The sequence below is a fragment of the Lipotes vexillifer genome, unplaced genomic scaffold (genome assembly GCF_000442215.2).
Source record: "Lipotes vexillifer unplaced genomic scaffold, Lipotes_vexillifer_v1.1 scaffold1539, whole genome shotgun sequence".
In the NCBI taxonomy this organism is placed as follows: Eukaryota; Metazoa; Chordata; class Mammalia; order Artiodactyla; family Lipotidae; genus Lipotes; species Lipotes vexillifer.
Genome location: NW_006771793.1, coordinates 567,806 through 583,057, shown reverse-complemented (window position 1 = coordinate 583,057; position 15,252 = coordinate 567,806). Strand labels below are relative to the sequence as shown.

General features: G+C 38.3%; 1 protein-coding gene across 1 annotated transcript in view; it reads left to right on the top strand.

Moving 5' to 3' along the window:
* The window catches only part of PTPRC (protein tyrosine phosphatase receptor type C), a 123,789-nt gene that overhangs the window by 40,524 nt on the left and 68,013 nt on the right, over nucleotides 1-15,252 (top strand). The window contains exon 2 of the mRNA XM_007447146.1: nucleotides 15,082-15,108. Within this exon, the coding sequence (XP_007447208.1) occupies nucleotides 15,082-15,108 (27 nt within the window). The remainder of the gene's footprint in view (nucleotides 1-15,081; nucleotides 15,109-15,252) is intronic.

The following is a 15,252-nucleotide window of genomic DNA, read 5'->3' as shown; positions in this document are numbered from 1 at the left end:
TTCCTGCTTCAAAATTGAGGACTACACCTCAAACTCGAGGTTATGGATGCTCTGTGAGATTAAAATTGCACCTCAGTGTGAAAAGTAAGTAAAAGACATGGTTACGACGAGAAATAGACCAGTAACAAGTCATTTTATTTAGGCCACTGCACATCCACCCTCCAATGTTGTAATTGTTGTTGTTGTGTTTTTTAACAACTTGATTCAGTCCAACCAGTTTCAGTTCAATACATGGAGAGTTGACGTGCTGTCTGGGCACTCAGGCTGGCACTGCACATGTCAAAGACTCAGGCCTAAGGAAGCCATGTCCTGAGGTTTTAAAAGAGTGACAATTTTAGCATAGCTTGAACCTAAGCCTATGGTGTTCTTTTGACTTTGGGGAATGCCTCAGCCCGTTGGTAAGGAGAAAGAGTGAGCTGAATGTGAGTCTGGAAAGAGGCCATGACTGTCCATTCTTTTGTGCAATTGTCAAACTTAAGATCTGTGTCAGTGAGTGAGGGGTTCTGGATTCGTGTTCTGGGTGATGGCCAGGAAGCTGGGTCCCAGACAGCATGGCGCTGGTGTCTGAGCACCCTTGGGAAGGGGCACCTAGGATTCAGAACACATGGGACCCAGCCGTTTCCACTGCTTGCCCCGAGACAGAAATCGCACATGATAGGTCATTGGGAAACCACGTGTTTTTGAGGTCTGGTATCTTCATGGTCACTCATACGCCTTGCTCTGATAAAATTTTTTCAAAGCCCTCCAAGGGAAGGGGGGCATGCAAAAGGAATATAGAAAACACAGCACTGGATATGAAAAGCACATCCAAGCTAAGGGAACACGGAATGCTATATTCTGGGTGTGTAACTCAGATTCTTTCCTTTCTTGCCCAGTGCAAGTTGCATTAACCATAGAAAAAGTCTGCAAACATTCATAATTCAAGACAGTAGGCACATATGGATTCTTACCCAACCCATAATGAAAAATAAAATGAGATTTTGTGTGCCAATTAAATAAACAGATGGTTCAGCCCTGAGAGCCTCTTAAAATGGTAGTTTTAACTACCACTGGATTCCTGACTCTCATCTGAAAATTATGACCACTGATGGCCACTAAGTGTAAAAGGCAGAGGGATAGATGGGTGTTGCTGTATGAACATTTATTCAACATCACCTGTGTGCTCGCTGTCCATTTTGGGAAGCCCTCTGCAAGTATTACTCCATCTAATCTCCTATGTACCTGTACATACATTAGGTGTGGTGATTCTGTCTCTACATACAAGGAGAACAAACCTCACAAATACTGTTTAGCCTGTACAAGGTCCTAACTGGCTGAGCTAGGATTCAAAACCAGGTCAGTGTGAATACAATGCAAAGTCCAGTTCGTTATGGGTATAGTTTTACATTCTGTTCTTCAATGCATGACATAAATAGAGATGTATGTGAAAATTCGAAAACACATGAAAATGACAAGAGGAACCACAATACCATTTCATCTTATGAAATGAGAAATGACACATACCATATCTTACAATGAGTTTCAAAATTATATTGCTCAATGTTGTCTTACCAAGTACAAAATATACTAAGACTAAAACCCAAGATATTTATTATTTACCTTCCATAAACTAGCCACTGCGTAAAATGCAAGGGATGACGATTCACCAGCACCTTTAAGAAACACAAATAGAGTTAACAAGTCAAATGCCCAAAGGTGATGATCATGGTGATGATGGCACAAACAGTGATTAGTATCATTTTTTGAGTTCCTAAGTGAGGAAGGGCTCAATGACTACTTAAGGGTTCAGTGCACTTAAGGGCTTCACAGACATTGTCTTACCTAATAGCCATACAGCCCTAAGAGCAGATATTATAGATTAACGGGAGAACTGAGGTTCAGAGAGGGAATGTCACTTTTCCAAGGTCACACAGCTAGAGAGTGGCAATGGAGAGATTCAAGCCCTACTGTGCTGGTTCCAAACATCTATGATCTTAGTAAAGAGGTGACTAACTAGATAAGTCGATTTATGATATGCATCCCCAAGAGTGCTACACATTATTATTATTCTAAATGTTAGAAGACTTTGGTGGCCTGAGGGGACCAGGAAAATTGTCATGAAGTTGGATTTTGAATCAAGTCTTGGGGATGGCTATGAATCAGGGTCATTAAAAGAAGGAAAGATATCCCAGGCTAGGGTAAAATTAAACTGAAAGGGAGAGAGGCGACGTGTGCTGAAACCCTATTGGGTGACAGTAAATTGTATTTGAACTGAATTTGAAATGAAATAAGTGATTTCATTAAAGAATATTGATAATGTTATTGAAAAGGCAACTTGGAGATGGATTGGGAAGGGCTTTCAATAATAATAGTAAAGATTCTGGAATCTTCTACTAAAATATTTTAGCAAGAATGAAGCATATCAGTACATTGTAAAAGTGGACTCATGGCAGTATCTAAAATGCACCGGCGGGGGGGAACTTCCTTGGTGGTCCAGTGGTTAAGACTCCATGCTCCCAGTGCAGGGGGCACAGTTTCTATCCTTGGTCTGGGAACTAAGATCCCACGTGCCACATGGCGTGGCCAAAAAAATAAAATGCATGGGGAAAGGGGGAGTCACGGTGTAGAACTGAGTATACAGGTTGGTGAAATAGGATAGGATAAGTAGTCAGACTAGGTGAAAGAACAGTGAAAAGGAAAGAAGCCCAGACCCCAGATACTAGATATTCACGGACTATGCACCAAAGTTCGAGAATAAAGTGAAATGGATATGCTGTATCCTGCACTCCCAGGAGGTGGCCTTATGTAGTTAGTAAAAACATGCAAGAGCTTTGGTGTCTGGTAGGCCTGGGCTTGAGTTTCTGCACTGTTACTTATCACTCTATGTATTCATTGAATTCAATTTATACAAACCGTCAGCCGCCTCATTTCTTAAACAAGCGTAATAACACCACCCAGAGATATTCCGAGAGTAGGTATTCCAAAAACATTCCTCTTTTTACTCAAGAGAGAGAAGGTTCCTGACATAAAAAGCCATGAGAAACTGACTCAATATGAATCTTTCTGAAAATATTCAATAAAAATGATCTCATGACCTTTTCCAGGGTAGTTAATTTATGGATGTTCATATAGTATTACAATATTTTCTATATCATGAGCTTATTATCTTTAGCTAAGACCTAAGACCATTGGTAGAGTTACTCAGCATGGAAAATGGTTACCGACCAGGGCTGAAGCGTGTCAGTTAACATGGCAAAGGGAGCAAAATTCACCTGTACATTTCTGTGTTCTCGGACGTGAACTTTCAGGAGACTTCAAGTGTGATATTAAGGAAGTCACTTAACTTATTTAGCTCAGAACATTTGCTTGCAAAGGGTGGTATGTGGTATGTCATACTGGGAGAGTAACATCCATAAGTGATGATAAAGAGCTGTGTGCTTTGTGAAATATCCTCACCTCCACTCTGTTTGGTCATTTCATAATCTTGAGGTTAAAGGAGTGTGAATTCTATTTACAAATAAGCACGTTTGTCTTGCTTTTCTTTTTGGAACCTGTTTTCTCCAAGTTGCATTATGTAATGAATGAATCCAATTTCATTGCGAGCCCAAAAGAGGGTGACTTTTTATGTTACTGAAGACATGATTGGATTTAACTTTTTTTTTCTCACTCAAATATGATTTGCGGGCTTCCCTGGTGGCGCTGTGGTTGAGAGTCCTTCTGCCCTCGTGCCCCGGTCTGGGAAGATCCCACATGCCGCGGAGCGGCTGGGCCCGTGGGCCATGGCCAATGAGCCTGCGTGTCCGGAGCTTGTGCTCCGCAACGGGAGAGGCCACAACAGTGAGAGGCCCGCTTACCGCACAAAAACAAAACAAAAGTATGATTTGCAAATGCCTTTCAAAACGAAGTGCTTCCAAGCAAAACAAATCATCGTCCTAATCCTCAATCTTCTCTTTGGAACACCTTTTCATTGAAACAGAAACAAATCACCCTGAACTTCAGTTTTGCTGCAGGAGCTCACTGTCTTATCAGCCGGCTTCACCATAAACTAGAGAAGTTGTGGTTTAACTCCGAGATGGGGCTGCTGCGGCCGTTGCCTTGGCAACCCGCTGCCCCATTTGCAAAGGCTTGTGCGCTTAACCGCACCAGCTACACCTCTTCCTTTCCTATAAAGACTCAGAAAAAGAAAAACAGAAGTACCCCGAGGAGGAGAAACCACAAGAGCAGAAAAGCCACCGGTGTGCTCTTCGCTGTGCAAACAGCCGTCTGGCGAGGACAGCGTGTTGAAAACCTATTCTATCTGAAAGGGGAGCTTTTCCCGTTAGGCGCGGTTCCTTTAATGATTTTGAAAGTCAGTCGAGTGTTTCTGTTCGGAGTTTTCAGCAAGGGGAAATGAGAATAAGTTAGTAGCGCGTGTATCAGACTTTGCTTTTATTTCCCTTCCCTTCTGGGCAGCCTCGGCCGACCCTGGGATGCTGTTTGCAACTCTACTCCAATAAAAATTCATTTAAAATAAATAAATGAATAAACCAACGGAAGACCAGTTGCTTAGGCGGAGTCCCTACCGTCTAGCGTGGATCTTCTGTTTATCTCTTGTTATCTTGTACTTAGTTCACCAAAAAAAAGAGTATGATTTAGATTTCACTCCTGATTCGTCTAAAACAATCTGCGGACGGTGTTGCCAGTCGCTGGCCTTGACGCAGAACTGAGTCGACGCGCAGCCCCGCCCCCAGCTTTCAATGACCCGCCCCCAGCTTTCAATGACCCGCCAACCAGGAACCTGCCCACCGTCTCTCTCCCTCTCCCCACTCGTTTTAGGAAACGTGGGTTTGATCAGCACAGTCTTTTTTGTTTGTTTAGTTTTAAAGCATGCCCGTAATAACAGTAAACCATTTTCAGGCGTGTTCTATTTTTCCTTCCTTGAGGATTTGGGTAAAAATACTGAGGGATAAGGTCCCAGCTTGGTTTTAGTTTGTCTGAGGTCTGTTCACATCCCCTCCCCGCCTTCCCAGCTTCTCCACCCTCCAACTTTTCTCTAAATAAGAATCTACCTCTTTTAATTTGCACTTTTAAAAGACACATTTCAATGTGGGACTTAACTCTGAATCCATTTTGATGGTCCACACGTGATATTTTACTCATTTGGGGTCTGTTTAGAGTTAACTGCTGGATTTAGCGTTAAATATGTTTCCCTTAGGGCCGTGTGTAGTTGAACAAGTGTGACGCTCTTTAAAGTCAGATCTGCATTTAAAGCCAAACTCCTCTTGCAATGAGCTCTTTAGCCTTGCATAGATTTATTTATTGAGACTTCCTCTGTAAAAAGAGGACAATGCTATCTACTTTGTGGGGTTTCTGATTAAATGAGTAATACATACATTTATTTATCATAGTGCCATTCACACAGGAGCCGGTTATTAAATAGTAAACAACTATTAATAGTACTAAAGACACTAGTAAAACAATTTCACGACTTGTGCAAACATCCTTCGATGACTCTTTTAATTTCTTTGACTACGATCTTACCCTATCCTAGAGAAAGCAAAGAGCTACAAAAGCATGCTTACTAAGAGATTAATACAATTAAAAAGTTTTTGCTATCTGGAGTATATTTTATAAATGTGGTATTTATCCCTGGATTTCAATAAAGGAAAACAGACTTTTTCATGAGAAATAAAAAGACATTTAATACATAAATAAACCTATTCTGAGAAATGTTTTTACAGAGTCAATGCGTGAGGAAGTATTTTCACCAATCATTCTTAACCCTGGTTCCCCCCCCATCATCAGAGCTTTAAGAAAACACCAGCCCACAGATCCCTGCACACGTGGGAAAAAATGGGTTTGTGTCAAATGCTTTTGAGAGATTCTGGGTTAAACAGAGCTGCATAAATTTTCTCTTTGCCTTTACTATATTAACACACTTTATATATCTCTCCAGGGAACATGTAGCATGAAATACTTCTGAAAAAAAAATGACTATGGGCCATTTTAAGACATTCAGGTCTGAATCAAAGACTCCAGGTTGGCCATCAATACCCAAGAAGTGATAATCTCGTTTTCTTTTCCCCCAATGACTTATAGGTACATATTTTAAGATAGAAAGTAAGGCAAAATAACCAATCTTTTATAGATGGTCATCTTGCATTTATTATTATTTTTTCTTATTTGTTAGTTAATTACAATGGCTAAAATTGATAGCATGTTTTAAGCCAAATATGAAAGACATATAAATGCACGCCTAGTTTTAGAGGTGGATGTGTGTGTACTCACACGTGCTCACGTGTGAACAAGAATATTTGTGATGTGGCACATGACAGTTGTTTGGGAGACAGCCAGATATGATTGGTTTATTTATTTATTTATTTTAAATTAATTTTTATTGGAGTAGAGTTGATGTACAATGTTGTTAGTTTCTGCTGTACAGCAAAGTGGATCAGTTATACATACAAATATATCCACTCTTTAAGATTCTTTTCCCATATAGGTCATTACAGAGTATTGAGCAAAGTTCCCTGTGCTATACAGTAGGTCCTTATTAGTTATCTATTTTATATATAGTAGCGTGTATGTGTCAATCCCCATCTCCAATTTATCCCTCCCCCACCCCCTTTCCCCCTTGGTACCCATAAGTTTGTTTTCTACATCTGTGACTCTATTTCTGTTTTGTAAATAAGTTCATTTGTACCACTTTTTAGGATTCCACATATAAGCGATATCACATGATATTTGTCTTTCTCTGTCTGACTTACTTCACTACGTATGACAACCTCTAGATAGCTAGATATGATTGCTGTATTTAAAAAATTAAGAATTTTAAAATTTTATTCCACTCCAAGGCCAAGTGCATTTGCCTTATTTATCCTTAACTGAATTTTACAAATTGATAAATTTCTTTCTTATTTGTGTTTTTATTCAAGTGTGTGTGTGTGTGTGTGTGTGTGTGTGTGTGGAAAGTTTACACAGGACTGTAAGTTCTATAGTAAAAGACAATCCTCTGCCCCCATCCTACCCCTCATCCTCCATCTTTCCAGAAGCAAACACAAACACAAAGATATTTCACCATTTCTAAATGGTATTGTCTGTTGTTCTGCAGTTTCTTTTTCTTTTATCCAAAGATTTTAGCCAGTATCCATTGACTTCCTTTCTTCTTGGAATGCTGCTTTTTAATACCCCTTGTTTTGTTCATGAATGCAACATTGTCTCATTTCTGAGAAGATGAATTATAGTTGGTTTTAGTGGTTTGTGTTCTCCTTGAACTGTCTTGTTTCTCCCAGGTCTGTCTTCTGTTTATCTTGATCTGTGTCCTTCTTAGAGGCTTCAGTCTAAGTTTCTTGGAAGTCCATTGTATTTCAGAGTGAGGTTCCCCAATAGGTATGTTGAAATTCTGTCGTAATTGATGGAGCTTATAAGTCATGGGTCTTACTAAATGGCATGAAATCAGAAAGACGTTTAAACTCAATGAGCCTTAGTTTCCTTATCTATCAAAGGAGCTACATGTCAATAGATATTAAAATCCTATGTTTCTATACCAGTTGAAATGTCTAAAATTATTTTCTGGTGGTCAGCAGCAACTATTTTATCTACAGGACTCCAGGTACTTATAACAATATAAGCAATGTTTTAACACAAATTCTGCATGAAGCATAAGAAAACGAGTATTGGATAGACTCCTTCACACCTACCACTTTCTAGGTGTGTGACTGATCAAGCTCCTTGAAATATCAGTTTTGTTCCCTATAAAATAGGAAAAATAATTGCCAACTCATTGACTTGCTGGGATGATTAAAGGCAAAAACATGTAAAGAGGTTTGCATAGTGTCTGATACATAACATTTCAGAAAACTCTTGCTATAATTATTATATTTACTGGTGGGGGGAAGGAAAGACTACTTGCTATGATTCTCTGAAATCCAGCTAACGCTTTGCTTGTCATTTGCACAAAAGACTTACTCCACAGATACTTAGTAATTTGATGCATTTATTGGATTTGCTGTTTGTGGACCATATATCACATTTACAGAATAAGTAAAGGTAGAATCCTTTTATTTTTATTTACCTGCTTTATTATTATCCTGCCTTAGTAAGCAAGGAAAACCATACATATCTGTTTTAGTTGACCTGTGTTTTTTGTCTTGATTTGCTTTTTCCATTTTTGTATTGCCTTTATGTTTATGGAGGTCAGGTGTGCATTCTCAACCTTCAAAACATGAGACCATTCATTTTAGGCTGGATGCTGAAAATCAGCATTTATTTCATCTCTTCTGTTTCACCCTTCTGTCCTTGTACTTTTCTCAGATTTGCTGAACTACACAGATTTAATTCCCTTTGGAAATGGTGTTCCATTCCTTCTGAGGAAGTGGGGGGTCAGGGTGGTGGGTGGTGATAGGAACAGTTGGTATTCAAAGCCCAAGCATGTCTTTTGAAATGTCATTTTCACTCGATTCCTAGTTTTTGCTGAAATCTCTGATGGGGGACTTAGGGGTGCAACTTCAAGGTAGCTTTGATTTGCAATCACTTGAACATTTTGAGTTGTAAAAGAAACATATTGGGAAAGGTAAATTCAATAACAAGACACGTGTTAGAATAACACAGCTCTGAAGATCAAGTGGTCTGTTAACTACATTTTCATCTGTTTAATGTACCTAGTCAATTCCATGGGTGATTCACAACAGCAGGATTAAAACGCTGGGAAATGATTTGCAGATTTTTGGTGCTATGGTGCCACCTACTGGAAGATTTCTAAATAGTCCTTTGTCTAAATAATGAAAACAGGCACCTACGTATGTTAAAAAATGGTGTAGAAAATATTATCCCCAGAGGAGTAAAAGTCAAAGGATAATATATAGAAACACAAGGTATATAACAGTGCTCTCTTTTATTATATTTATTGGATGTGATGTGTGTAGAATCTAAGAGACCATTCAATGCAGTTCACACTTTGAGAAATCCTGACACCTTCTCTTTACTGTCACACCCTAAGCCTGTGACATTCTAATTCCTGCCGCTATTTCACATATTTTTCTTTACCTGTTTTCCACACCCTCTGAGCATTGTTCGCATATAATGGCTACACATATTGTAATGCTGTTTATATTAATACAATCTCCTAATTTTAAATAGGTATTTATTGTACATAGTTATTAAGTGCTTTAGGTAGATGTTTTATTTGCTTTTCCAGGTCTATTTGACTCCACTATCAGTAGATGATTGCTTTCTAGTCATACATAAACTTGGGTATAAAGACAGCAGGGCTGTCCACCTACATCAGGCAACAGACGTAACCACATTAACTCTGCTGGCCGAGCAGGTCCCTCTGTGACCAAATCCAGCAGCCAAGTGGGTAGATCGTGACATAGTTAAATACCTCATACAACCCATCTCATCAGGTCTTCCTGTTTGGTGATGAGAATTCAGCACAGTCCCTTCTGTCTATGATTTTGCTAACGTTCTGATAATGTCTGAAATGCAACGGACACTTGAAATCACTTGAAGAATTACAAAATGTGATGAGACATTGACAAATTATGCAGACATATGGTAATATTGTCTCCTTTAATATTTAAGTAACTTCACCCATCCTCCACTTTATCATGTTTTTGTTTGTTTGTTTTTGTTTATTTTTCGCCAGACCTCGGGGCTTGTGGGATCTTAGTTCCCTGATCAGGGATTGAAACTGGGTCCTCGGCAGTGAGGGCGGGGAGTCCTAACCACTGGACCACCAGAGAATTCCCATCCGCTACTTTATCTTGTGTGGAGAGACAGTCTCTGCAGAAGTATTTGTCAGTGCACATTAATATAAAAGTCAGCAGATTATTTGGGGGCTGGATATATCCTTTAGATATTACTTAGATTTATAATTAGTCTATTTCATGTAGATTGTCTTTATATGTGTTCCTACTTTCCGAATTGTAGTTAATTTTTTGATGTTTTAAAAACTAATTGAGGGCTTCCCTGGTGGCGCAGTGGTTGAGAGTCCGCCTGCCGATGCAGGGGACACGGGTTTGTGCCCCGGTCCGGGAAGATCCCACGTGCCGCGGAGCGGCTGGGCCCGTGAGCCATGGCCGCTGAGCCTGCGTGTCCGGAGCCTGTGCTCCGCAACGGGAGAGACCACAACAGTGAGAGGCCCGCGTACCGCAAAAAAACACACAAAAAACTAATTGAAGTATTTTTTAAAAATGTATGTAGTCTAGTGGATATAGCTTATTGAAATGAAAGTGTCATTTCCAGTTACATTGCTGTAGTGCCTGAATATTTTCTTAAAAATGTTGGCTTAAATTTGGGAATGGCTTACATTTGTAAAATTTTATTTTCAAGTGCTTCTATCCTATTTTTTGAGTGCCTAAATAATTTTCACATGATTTATCATGTTGACTAAAAGTGTTACAGGGACTGCAAATCTGCTTACAGGGATTTTGTGACCATGAGAACAAGCGGTTTTAGTCTTACACTGAGTATAAACTGTGTTGCCGAGGGCTTGGAATTTTCTTTCAAAAAGATAGAAGGCTCTGTGTGTGTGTGTGTGTAATACTCTATAAAGAAAATGGAATTAAACATAAGCATCTGTGTTTTAATACACTAAAAATCACTCAGCGGACAAATTTAGAATCAGCTTCTGAGATAAATGGATAGAAAAGAAAATGCATATTCAATTTGAGAGGCTTTTATGGGAAGTAAACAGGAACAGAGAAGAAAGGAAGTGTGATCAATGTTTAGATATTATGTTGTGTTCCATGGATGCTGAATTTTGTTGCATTGAAGGTTAAAGGATTTGGGGAAATGCTGGATATGAGACCATGATTAGACCAGAAATATGTAGATATACGTACAGATAGATAATTTATAGATATATAGATATACTGATATGTTATTATTCTATTCCCAAGCTCCCGAAGCCTCTTCACAGCTAAACAAGAGATGTGTTAGCTGTAATTCTTTTGATGTTACTGTTGTTTGGTTGCCTTTCCTGTCAAAATAATATCCTGTAGTAAGTTAAATTGACGCACCACTGAATTTTCTGATATTGGTCTGTACCATACAGAGACCATTCACTTAGCAAACTATAATTTAGTCTGAATGTCTATATTTAGGGTCAAGTTTATTTTAGCCTTCGTAACACTATGAGTCATTTACTCTGAGGTCCGATCCTGATTAAGATGCTTTTTTACTCAGCTTCTGAGCTTTTCATAAACACTGATCTCCATGGAACCTAAAACACTGGCTAAAAGAATTTCCTGGCTGAAAGGTCAAATGGAGAGAAAGGTTAGAGGGCCAAGTTGATGGAGAAAGCAGGATGCCGGAGGGTGGAGAGATGGCCTGCAGAGTCAGACGGGCTCAGGGTCAAGCCCTGGCTAGCCTGGACCAGCCCTGAGAGCTTGGTCAAGGCATCCGTCTTATCTGAGCTCCTGAGGGTTGCTTTGATGCTTCAGAAAGAAAATACAAGCAAAAGGCTTAGCGTACTGCCTGGTACCCAGTAAACACTCGATACACATTAGCAATTAGTAATAAAATATTATTTCTGAAATGTTCTTTAAAAAAGACAAATCTCTAGTAACTGTCCTCATTTTGGTAACTTACCTTGATCTCCTTTTCCAAACTTGGACTAAAATACTGAACATCGTCTATTTCCTTTAAAGAAATGCATTGCTTTCAAACCAGTTGGAATTAAATGAGCATGGCTGGGGCATTTGACACAAATGTGGCCTAATAAGTGGTCTACTGGTTGGAAACATTTCTAGCATATTTATTCTAGTATTCATAGTTCTTAGGTGCAAAAGAAATAGCTTCCTTGTTGTGCCATCATTTCTTTTCTCATGTCCACAATAAATATGTGATAAATTATAATTCCTTATTATAAAATGCTCTATGTTATTTGTGTTACGTATTTTAGTGGCAAAAAATTAATAGATCAGAACAATAGATTAGAGTGGTCTGTGGAATTAGTGATGGAGCTAGTATGGGTACCATTAAGATTTCTCTTTTCTCTGTCATCAAATCTACTATTTGATTTTTCCTCTATATTAGTTGATTCCATCACTCAGGACAAAATTCAGTCTCCTCACCTAGTCTCTAATGTTCGCTCTTGGCTTTTGTCCCAAAGCTGTTGTTTTCAGGTCTGACTTCTCCCTTGCATTTACTCATGCTCAGAATCATTCAGTAATGACTTACGGACCACATATTATGCGCAAGACTCTTTGCTATGTAGCCAAAGCTTCTCTTCTCCACCATCCTCATCTTGTGTGATTCTTGCTGACCTCAGGTGGATGGGCTTTTATTAGTCATAATAAAGTACATCTATGACTTAAATGTCTTTGCAGACCACTGAAGATTAAATCTCTATCTCTATCTATATGTCTTATGGGTTATGAGCTTTTCCAGGGAAAAGGACCATACCTTCATCATGTTCAAAAGCAGCCACTAATAGCATGCCAGCAAAACAATGCATCTCTCTTGGACCTGTCTGAATCAAATGAACTTGTCTGAAGTTCCAAGGATTTAAGTGTTTATACCGAGAAGTGGCACATCAAAATAGTTTTAGATACTTAAAACCTTATAGATTTCTCAGATGAAGGAGAGGGGTGTATTCTATGAAATGTGTTCATACACTTAAACTAACTTGAATATTTTGAATGTGGCAATATGCTCAATTCTTTATGAACAATTACCACGAGGGCTATTTTTTCTTCACTTAAAACACAAGATGTTAGTTACTGATATGCTGATATTTTATTTCTCTTATTACTTTTTTTTTTTTTTTTTTTTACAAATCAACACAATTCTAAGAACTTTATTTAGAAGGAAATAAGAATAAATGAGAGGAAAGGGAAGACTATTAACAGGAAGATAACAACTTAAAAAAAAAACTTTAAAAAAGTCATTTTATATTATGGGATAGAAAGATAAAAGCTGACTAAAGAGGAGGGACAAAAATGCAAATAATATAAATTTAAAACAATATTAACTATGAATGGTTAAGAAAAAGTAGAATCAACTATACTTCAATAAAATAAATTTAAAGAAAAGAAAGAAAACATAGAGAACTATAATAAGAAAATAAGAAAGTATTTTATATATTTTTAAATATATATTTTAATAATTACACATATTTATATAATATATATTTTACATATACATATATAAAATACAAAAATACATTTTATTTTGAGGAATAAGCCAGGAAATGTGATTGAAGAATACTGGGTCATATACCTCTGATGGTGCTTCTGAGGGGAGAGAGTTTTTTCAGATCAGTCTGTTCTCAGAAAATAAAATCTCAAGGCAGGAAGTACCTTAAATACTCACCCACCCATACTTCCATCTGCTGCTTGCTGCCCTTTCACAAGGTGAGTTGACTGTCATTTGGGGGAGAACTTTATGATCTCTTTATTTAATTGTCACTTACTAAGATGGCGGATGGATCCACGTCTTACTCCATGTGGATGGAATCCAGTTCCCATCATGCCAATAAAGCCGGTTTTCCCAGCATTCCCACAGACCCTAGTGATCAATCCAGTGATTCATGTTAGTACTCGTCTTAGTTCAATCATTTCCTTCTTGAAACAACCCTTGCTCTGAAGTCTTGTTGACTTTGGTCTCCCCGCTGCATGGAAAGTTAGGTCGCCTTTGCTGGGCTCTCCTTCAACATTAACCTTTAGGGTTCTATGCTGGATGCTCCTCTTTTATATGACTTGGAATCGTCACCTCCACAGTTGTAATATCTGTCCATATGCTGATCTGCAGCCTCAGCCCAGATGTGTAGCCTGAGCTGCTCACCTCCACAGATAGCGCTGCTAAGCGTTTTCACACAGAAGTCTGAGGCGTATCAGATGCTCCCCTCCCACCTGCTTTCCTTTCTTCTTTCACTCAGTGAAAGCGTCCACAGTCTCCCTACTTCAGTTCACTAAGATGTTCAGTTACCAACTTGAGTGTCTTTCCAATTATTCCTCCTCCTCCTTGCGTTCAAAGATTTACAAAACCTTGATGACTACTTCCTAAGTGTTTCATGAATCTCATTTTTTTTTTGAGTTGTGGGTACCATTTTTCTCACGTAGGACATCATCCTTCTCATATGCTTTTCTTTAAGTCTCCTCATTCTCCTGTTCCCAGCTTTGCCTTTTGATAATCTACCTTCCATTTCATAACAAGACTGATTGAAAATTGAAATGCTTCTCCATTAGACCTCCCCTTAACACCTCTTGCCGATGGCTAAAGCCTGCAAGATAAATCCCAACTTCTTCTTATTCTAGGACTTAGGTAGCTGTCCATAATCCTTTAGGTCACAGACTAAATGTACCCACGAAGCCCTCTCTAACACCTCCTCCACCAGCCAGCCACCAGCCCTGAGAGTCTGAATTAGGTGGTCCTCATATTTGTTTCTGTATCATATTTCTTCTCATCTGTCATCACACTGTATGGCTTTCTTTCTTTTCCTTTTTTGTTTGTTTGTTTCTTTGTTTCTTTCTTTTCTTCCTTCTTTCTCTTTCTCTTTCTTCCTTCCTTCCTCCTTCCTTCCTTCTTTCTTTGTTTCTTTGTTTCTTTCTTTCTTTCTTTCTCTTTCTCTCTTTCTTCCTTCCTTCCTCCTTCCTTCCTTCTTTCTTTCTCTCTTTTATTTTTTTTGTTCTATATCTCACATTGAACTAAGCTCACTGGGGGTAGAGAATTTCTATAACTCGATCATATTTTATCCTAGAATGTGGCATAATATCTAGAATATAGTAAGTACTCAATCAATAATCATCATCTCAATAAAGGAATGCATTTGGGAAAATTTTTCCAGAAGTCTTTTCGAAGTCTTTTGCAGACTTGAAATTAATTCCACAGCTCTCCTTTTTTTCCTATTATTTTTATTTTACCTGAGAATTCAAAAACTAATAGCATAGTTTTGACATACTTGGGCTTTGTAAGCATGATATTAAGAGAAGGACTATGGTTTCACCAGGGTAAAGTGTACTGAAATTTGTCACTTTGTGAATGTGAATTAACATAGGGATGCTGTTTGTATATACATATATATATATATATATATATACACATAAATCTAACTTATATTTACATATGTATATATGAAGTTTGAAACTTTCTAAGAGATGTTTGTTTTCCTTTTTGCAGGACAAGACACCATTCCTTCCATTCAAGGTATTTACATTTTACTTATTCTTGCCAAGTTTATATATTTAACATTGATAGAATTTTCTATTATTTTCTTGTGAAATCATTTTGTAAGGACAACTTTATAATCATGAATAGTCCTTGACATTCTCTTGTTCTTAACATTCCTGC